Genomic DNA, 8,533 nt, shown 5'->3' on the forward strand with positions numbered 1-8,533 from the left:
AACAGAAGAGTTTCTCAGAAGAATAAATTTTGCAGAGGTGCTTTTCAAAACGCAAAGTGCTTTGTTTGGTGTTTGCCTCTGACGCAATTTTGTTTCTCTGTCTTTTGCTTTTTGTTTTTGTTAATAGAAATGTTTGCTTTCTTAAGACTTCCAAAAGCGGGACACCAAGTTCCCCTACTCCTCAGGAAAACACCATATCTGGATACAGCCTGTTAACCTGCAAGCAAACTTTGCCTGGTAATGTGATTCAATAATGATAGTGATCTTTTAACAAGTAATAGCAACGAAACAATCCTCAGTGTACCAACGACTTGTGTAAATGTGGCTTAACTGCTGCTTTCATTTAATGTCTTTTTATGTCTCTAATTCACACAGAGCCCTGTCATTCCAAAATTTACTCAGGAGTTGCTTTTGAAGGGGAAGAGTTGAATGTCACCTTTGTTGAAGGAGTGAATGTTTGCCAAGAGACTTGTACTAAGACGATCCGCTGTCAGTTTTTTACTTATTCTTTACTCCCAGAAGACTGTAGAAGAAAGAAGTTAGTGAACATTCATTTTTCACAGACAGTCGGCAAGCCAGTTTCATGAATGATCCTCCTCTGTGAAGGTTTAATCTTTATACCGATCCTTTTATCTAGGTGTAAGTGTTCCTTACGATTATCTTTGGATGGGTCCCCAACTAGGATTACGTACGGGACACGAGCGAGCTCTGGTTATTCTTTGAGGCTGTGTAAAAGTGGGGACGGTTCTGGTGAGTAAGCCTCACTTTTTCATGGAACTGTAAAGGCTTGTCTGTGTTATTTTGATAGCTTGCGTAGTCTTAAGCAATAGAACTGTGTACTTTGTTTCCCTTGGCTCAGAGAACTCTGATTCACCTCTAATTCCAACCATTAACTTTAACACTCTCTTTTCAGCCTGCTCAACAAAAACAGACACACGCATTGTTGGAGGAACCAACTCTTCCTGGGGAGAGTGGCCTTGGCAAGTTAGCCTGCAAGTGAAGCTGACAGCCCGGAGCCACCTGTGTGGAGGGTCAATCATTGGACACCAGTGGGTCCTAACGGCCGCCCATTGCTTTGATGGGTAAGTTTTGGGTGCGTCCTATCCAGGGTCTTATCTTGCCTTTCTGTTTCGAAAACTCTAAGTTCAGGGTCTAGATCATCATGTCCGTTTATTGATCGAAGTTTATTCTTCTTGAATAAAAGACATTTTCAGCGAGGGCTTGTATTCAAAATGGTGAACAACGAGGTAGGGCCTGAGCACTGAAAGATCTGAGCCATCGGCACGCAGCGTGGCCTCTTTGCAGGAATGCCTGACATTCCTGGGGGGTGTCACTCCTGCTTTAAAACAAAACGAAAAATGCCCTGTCTGCTGCTACCTCCATCTACCACTCCCTAAATGTATTCTTCAAAGACTTTGTTTTCAGGCCTGTCGAGAGTTTACTTTCGGCTCTCTGATTCACAAATACACTAAATAACATTAATAGTGAAAACAAAAATGCGATAGTTTGTAACCTCCCTATTTCAGAGAATAAAACCTGATGCAACATTTCTACTTTATTGGGCAAATTGTACATGTGGCAGGGTTTTAAAGTTTTAAAACACTTAGACTTTGCAGTTAGAACAGGGCAGCTCTCACAATTACCAAAAGTACGAATGACCCTGGGCGATTTGTAAATCTCTCTTAGCTTTATTTTCCTATCTGTGAAATATGAATAATGATAGTATCTAATTCACAAGGTTGTTAGATGAAGTGACATACTTAAAATGCTAAGTACTATACTTGGAACATAAACATTTTTTTAAAAATAAGCTATAATTAAATAAGAAATGTAAAAATGGACAAAGCATACGAATAAGCAAGAAATGCTAACAGCTCTAAAATAAAAGATAGTTGATCTCTCTCAAAAAGTGTTTTGTTTTCGTAAAATTCTCCCTCTTCCCCTGTCTAAAGGGTGGGGCTCGGGTTGCATGTATCAGGATTGAGGATACAGTTGCTGAAAGAAGGGTCAGTGGCAGGGATGGGCAGAGCAAGGCTCCTTCATGGTTGCCAATTAGCAGCATGGGCCCCCAGTTAGCGGAGGATGGGCGTTGCTAAGGGGAAAGCTACTGACCTGAAAGGAAAGACCCTGAGAAGGGAAATGGTAGGTCCCCTTTTTACTAAATGCATGCAGTTGGGGGTCAGGAATTTTCGTCTTTTTTTTTTTTTCCAGCTTTGCTGAGATATAATTGATACATAACCTTGTATAAATGTAGGGTGTGCAATGTAATGATTTCACATATGCGTGTATTGCAAAACGATTAGCATATTAAGGTTAGGTAACACATCCATCCATCCGTCACCACGCAGAAATACTTGTGTGTGTGTGTGTGTGTGGTGAGAACTTTTACGATTCACACTCTCAGCAGGTTTCAAATATTTCAAGTATTGTTAACTCTAGTCACCATGCTGTACATTAGGTCCCTAGACTTCATTCGTGTTATAACTGGAAGATTGCACCCTTTGGCCACTTTCACTCATTCCTGCCATGACACTGTCCTGAAAACCACCAATCTGTTCTCTGCATCTATGAGTTCAGCTTTTTAGGTTCCACATACAAGTGAAAACATGTAACATTTGTCTTTCTCGGACTTATTTCATTTAACATAATACCCTCAAGTCTCATCCATGTTGTTACAAATTGCAGGATTTCCTTCTTTTTATGGCTGAATAATATTCCATCATATATCTATATATAAGTATATGTATACATACAGACACAAACACATGCCTAAATATGTATATGCACTTATATGCATATGTATAATACATTTATGTATATGTATGTGTATACGGAGACATAATACATATATTATGCCACATTTTCTTTATGCATTCACCCATTGAGGGACACTTAGGTTGTTTCCATGTTTTGGCTACTGTAAATAATGCTGTTATGAAGGGAGTGCAGATATCTCTCAAAGTACTATTTTCATTTTCTTTGAATATATAACCAGAAGCAGAATTGTTGGATCTTAAGGTAGTTCTATTTTTTCATTTTTGAGGAACCCCCATACTGTCTTCCACAGTGACTGTAGCACTTTACATTAAGAAAGAGGGAAAGAGAGAGGGCACAAGCAGGGGAGGGGCAGAGAGAGGGAGACACAGAATCCGAAACAGGCTCCAGGCTCTGAGCAGTCAGCACAGAGACCAACGCGGGGCTTGAACTCACGAGCCGTGAGATCATGACCTGAGCCGAAGTCAGACACTTAACCGACTGAGCCACCCAGGTGCCCCTAGATAGATACATTTTTTTTTTCAACATTTTTAATTTATTTTTGGGACAGAGAGAGACAGAGCATGAACGGGGGGGGGGGGGGGCAGAGAGAGAGGGAGACACAGAATCGGAAACAGGCTCCAGGCTCCGAGCCATCAGCCCAGAGCCTGACGCGGGGCTCGAACTCACGGAGCGCGAGATCGTGACCTGGCTGAAGTCGGACGCTTAACCGACTGCGCCACCCAGGCGCCCTTAGATAGATACATTTTAAATAACACTGAAGCCTCCCTAATTTGCCCAACGGCGGGGACGGCCGGGGTAGGGGGGCTTGTGTAACACGGGTCCGACCTCTTGAGGATTCTGGATTTCATGGAAGCAACTGCTTTCAGGTTTGGTGAACTGAGCAGGATTTTCCCACAATCACCTGTGAGTCTCTCCCAACCAGTTTCTCTCAGAACTGGGACAGCAACATTCTTCTATCTTGACTTACAGTAAGCATGGAATAACTACAGAAATGTCCATTCTCAGTGTTTTTAACTAAAATCTTCAGAGTTTCCGTACCGCTGCTGGTGGGGATGACAAATTGCCGGGAAGCGAAATTAGGTGAGTAAAGATAACCCGTAGGTAGTATTTTCTTCCCAGTTTTTGTTTTTTTTGTTTTTTTTTTTGAAAGGTGAAGCGACAGGGAAAAGGACCAGTATCAAAGGCCAGTCTTTCTGGGGTCAAATAGGTATTTCCTTTTTTCTCCCAGGCTTCCCCTGCAGGACGTTTGGCGTGTTTATAGTGGCATTTTTAATCTGTCCGAGATAACAACAGAAACACCTTTCTCACGAATAAAGGAGATGATTATTCACCCAAATTACAAAATGTCAGACAGTGGTGATGATCTTGCCTTGATAAGACTTGAGCCTCCTTTGAATTACACAGGTACGCAGCATATTGGATTGAGGAGAAGCTAGACATCTGAGTTCAGCGGTTTCAATTTTCACACCCGTTTGAATGAGAGGGCAGAATGTGGACAGATTGTCTTTATTTCCTGGTGGGTGGGGCTGGAGGAAAGGTGAGAATTGCCAAGGAAGGGAACATCTGTGATCTGGATAAATAGCTTCTACTTAAGGGTCAAGAAATATCAATTGGCTTCTTCAGGGAGGAATACAACCACTGATCCGTTATTGAAATAATGCAACATCGGAAATGGCCATTTGGGAAGCCTGGCTCGCTTTGACAAAAGTAGCGGGATTACCACTGCCTGGGGCATATTAGGAATACAGGAAGGCAGACGGGGCCAGATCCTAATTCCCAGGTTGAATGTGCACAAAAGGAGGTTCTGGGAAGCCGGTAGTGTGACGATTGGAGGTGTGGCCTTTGGAGGAATAGTGTCCACGGTTGGTGAATGCCCACTGCGCCCAGTAACGATCCCGTGACCTCGGGCAAGTTGCTCTCACCTCTTTGCACCTCAAATCTCCTCATCTGTAAAATGAGCGTGATAATGACCCATTGGTTTGTCATAAAAATTGTCAGTTAATACCTTAAGGCGCTTAAAATCGTGCCTGGAGATTCTCCATTATCACTCTGCAAAGTATCACACACAGGATAAAACGTGAGAACTTCTAATGCTTCTGGCAGAAACTTGTGTTCTGAGGTTTAGGATTGAATCCAGAAGATGTGATACCAAACACGTCATGGGAAAATGACTCGGGAGATGAGAAAGTTTCTTGAATCGCTGCCCTTAGCAACTGAGCAGAAAGCAAAAGGGTCATTTTCCTTGGTGCTGCCCTACAGAAAGAGCATCCAGGAAAAGGAAGGTGTGTATTTTTAAAGTCAATATCCATACCTTTATTTAACCAGACTCTAATTTAAAAATTACCTTTCAGAATTCCAAAAACCAATATGCCTGCCTTCCAAAGATGATACAGACACAATGTATACTAATTGTTGGGTAACTGGATGGGGCTTCACAAAAGAAAAAGGTACGGCAAGACATTTTAAATGTTGTTCTTACGAGAAGTCTTCTCTCGCCTCAAATATTTACTCAGTGATTTTTTAAAAATTTTGTTTAATGTTTTTATTTATTTTTGAAGGAGAGAGAGAGAGACAGAGCATGAGCAGGGGAGGGGCAGAGAGAGAGGGAGACACAGAATCCAAAGCAGGCTCCAGGCTCCGAGCTGTTAGCAGAGAGCCCTGTGTGGGGCTCGAATCCATGAACCATTAGTTCATGACCTGAGCCGAAGTCGGATGCTTAACCGACTGAGCCACCCAGGCGCCCCACTCGGTGATTTTTGAGCTGTATTTTTGTTTGGGTCTGGGGAAATGTATCAGGCAACCTTTTAAGCATCTTACTTTATAATAAAGATCACTTGTGGGACTTCATAAAAGGACTGGTCCCATACAGGGCTAACAAGACCGCTCAAGCCCATCCTGTCCTCAGTATTAATAGTGTTCCCATCTCTCTGTGCCTTGATGTTAAGGACCTGGAGCACAGGCAGGCAAACCATCTCTCTTTCTGACAGGCTGTCAGTCTTGTTGGTTTTTGTTGTTGTTGTTGTTGTTGTTTTTTAAATACATCCTTCTTGCAATCTGATGTAGCCCATGAACCACTTTTAAATACTTAAAACACACAGAAACACGAAGGACAGCAGTGAAATTGCAAATGAGCTCTCAAAATACTTCTCAAAAGATGTGCTATAGTAATGCATGAGTTTCTTTGTTAATATATGAAATAGCAAGTTGTTCAGGTAACTGCCGTAATTTAGAAATTGTAATGAGCACAAGTGATATTTACCGTTATCTGCCACAACTGTAATGTGCAAACATCGCGACCGTGACATGCAAATATCTGGGCTCTCTATTGATGGCAAGGTCGTAGATTCTGCTAACACTCCCTTGCTTGGGGCTTGCCTTCATAATTGAAAGGAGTTAGACTGCAGTTGGATATCGGTGAAAGTAAAGATGTATTTTCCAATGCAAGTTAATAGAACAAGTGACTTCTTTCGGAGCAGCCCCGTTTAAGAGCCCCTGTTCATGGGTTGTTGGTGTATTTCAACTGGCCTTGAATTTTCCAGGAAACAGACTATTCTCCCTTTCCAAAACTATGTTCCTGATAGACACTATAGGGAGTAATATTTGCAGCATTCTTTACCTATTTAAGCTTGTCATGCTCTTTCCTTCTTTCCTGACTTACTCCTTTACTCGATGAATTCAAATTTTTCCAATTTTTGACAAGTGCCTTAAGACAGGAAGAAATTGTAAAAGTAACCTTAACTAAACAAGGAAGGCTCCCACTGTACGCTCAAGGGGAACCTGGAGAGTGGTGGAAATTTAATTATTTTCCAATAAATTGTTCTTCGTGGAAAATACTTGGACTACTCAAAGAGCAAAATACTCCTCTGCTGTCAGAGGTCTGGTGGTCCCCTCCCCCCGAAACGATATATTTTAGAATGATCATGTTGAATATATAAAACAAAAGCCGAGAGGTAAGAACTTCCAGCTTTTGGGTTGGAGGAGATAAGAGGGAATTTCTGAGAGACATCGACTGAGATGAGATGACAGAGGATACGGAAGGGTTGTCCTAATATTGCATGTCAGAGGCCAAAACATGGCGTGCGCTCGCTCGCTCTCTCTCTCTGTTTCTCAATTTTCCTTCTCTGTTACTCGCTGTTTGTGTGATTAAAGCTACTTTCTCACCCTACTGTTTTTAATCTAAAGAAATGACCTGAACGAAAAGCTCATTATTCTGATCTGCTTTAAGACGTTAGTATGTTTCCTATTTATCTTATTTCTTCCTTTTGAAGTTACATATTGGTGACTTTCTAGGGAAAATCCAAAATACCCTACAAAAGGCAAATATTCCTTTGGTATCAAGTGAAGAATGCCAGAAAAAATACAGAGATTATGAAGTAACCAAACAGATGATCTGTGCTGGCTATAAAGAAGGAGGCAAAGATGCCTGTAAGGTAATACATTTGATTGTGCAAAGAACACACAGTAACCTGCTTGAGAAAATTAGCTCCAAAATACATTTCTCATAGTATGTTTCATTATATTTTTCTTAAAAAATTCTGAGCCACATAATCTGGCAATTTCATAAATAACCTTTAATGAACGCATATCATTTTTATTATATTTATTTATATTTATATTTATTTATATATATATTTATATTTTTTATTTATATATTTTATCATATAAATATATAATATATATAATAATATATAATATATATAATATAAATATAATATAGTGTGTATATATATATATACACACTATGTTTAAGGAGCACAATTGTACATATAACAACTGTACTAACGTATAGAGCATTAGATGTATTTGACATTAAGATTATGATGTCAACATTTCCTTGTTGGAGAAAAACAGAAAATGCACCCATACGCTACTGAATTAAATCATTTTCATCCCATCAGCAGCCAATGAGGAACATACGACAAAAGTATAAGAAACCGTATGTGTGGGGTGCGCGCAGTGTGACTAGAGAATTTTAAAGGCACGTCTGTCATACTTTTCTGTGATTTTATTTTTCCACCCGCTGTGCCACAGGGCGATTCAGGCGGTCCCTTAGTTTGTAAACACAATGGAATATGGCATTTGGTCGGTATCACCAGTTGGGGTGAAGGCTGTGGCCGCAGAGAACAACCGGGTGTCTACACCAAAGTCGCCGAGTATGTGGACTGGATTTTAGAGAAAACACAGGTCGGTGATGGGCTCACCAGTCTCTGATGAAGTCACCGGTGTGACGAAGCTTTCTGGAGGTGGGAGAGAGCCCAGTTTGTAGCCTACGCTTTTACATCCTAGGTTCACTTCAAGTCCTGAGCCGTGGGGTCCTCATGTGCAAAATCATGGAGACTGGTATCTACCTCGTGTCCTTGTCCTGAGGGTAAAAAGGGACAATGTATACGCAGCTGCTGAGGACAAGGTCTTGCACCAGTAGGCGTTCGGCATTCAGTCATAATGCGAGTACCAGGAGATAACAAATGAACATTTCTGTGATTATTTGTTGTGCCATAAAATGACAAAAGAATGTGATTTTCAAGTGCTTTCTTCTGGGGCGCCTGGGTGGCTCAGTCGGTTGAGCGTCCGACTTCGGCTCAGGTCATGATCTCACAGCTCGTGGGTTCGAGCCCCGCGTCGGGTTCTGTGCTGACGGCTCAGAGCCTGGAGCCCGCTTCGGATTCTGGGTCTCCCTCTCTCTCCGCCCCTAACCCACTCGCATTCTGTCTCTGTCTCTCTCAAAAATAAATAAACGTTAAAATAAATAAATAAA

The 8,533-nt window shown here is 41.4% G+C and overlaps 1 protein-coding gene across 5 annotated transcripts in view; it reads left to right on the plus strand.

Annotated features, from left to right (window-relative positions):
* The window catches only part of KLKB1 (kallikrein B1), a 32,409-nt gene extending 23,876 nt beyond the window's left edge, over positions 1 to 8,533 (plus strand). For 4 of the 5 annotated variants that reach the window (XM_058720008.1, XM_058720007.1, XM_058720009.1 and 1 more), the window contains 8 exons: positions 128 to 237; positions 376 to 538; positions 638 to 750; positions 914 to 1,082; positions 4,007 to 4,182; positions 5,130 to 5,225; positions 7,069 to 7,208; positions 7,810 to 8,533. In XM_058720008.1, coding sequence (XP_058575991.1) covers positions 128 to 237; positions 376 to 538; positions 638 to 750; positions 914 to 1,082; positions 4,007 to 4,182; positions 5,130 to 5,225; positions 7,069 to 7,208; positions 7,810 to 7,989 — 1,147 coding nt within the window. In that variant the 3' untranslated portion in view covers positions 7,990 to 8,533. The remainder of the gene's footprint in view (positions 1 to 127; positions 238 to 375; positions 539 to 637; positions 751 to 913; positions 1,083 to 4,006; positions 4,183 to 5,129; positions 5,226 to 7,068; positions 7,209 to 7,809) is intronic. The other variant, XM_058720006.1, reaches the window with a different exon arrangement.

This window comes from Neofelis nebulosa, chromosome 3 (genome assembly GCF_028018385.1).
Source record: "Neofelis nebulosa isolate mNeoNeb1 chromosome 3, mNeoNeb1.pri, whole genome shotgun sequence".
Lineage (NCBI taxonomy): Eukaryota > Metazoa > Chordata > Mammalia > Carnivora > Felidae > Neofelis > Neofelis nebulosa.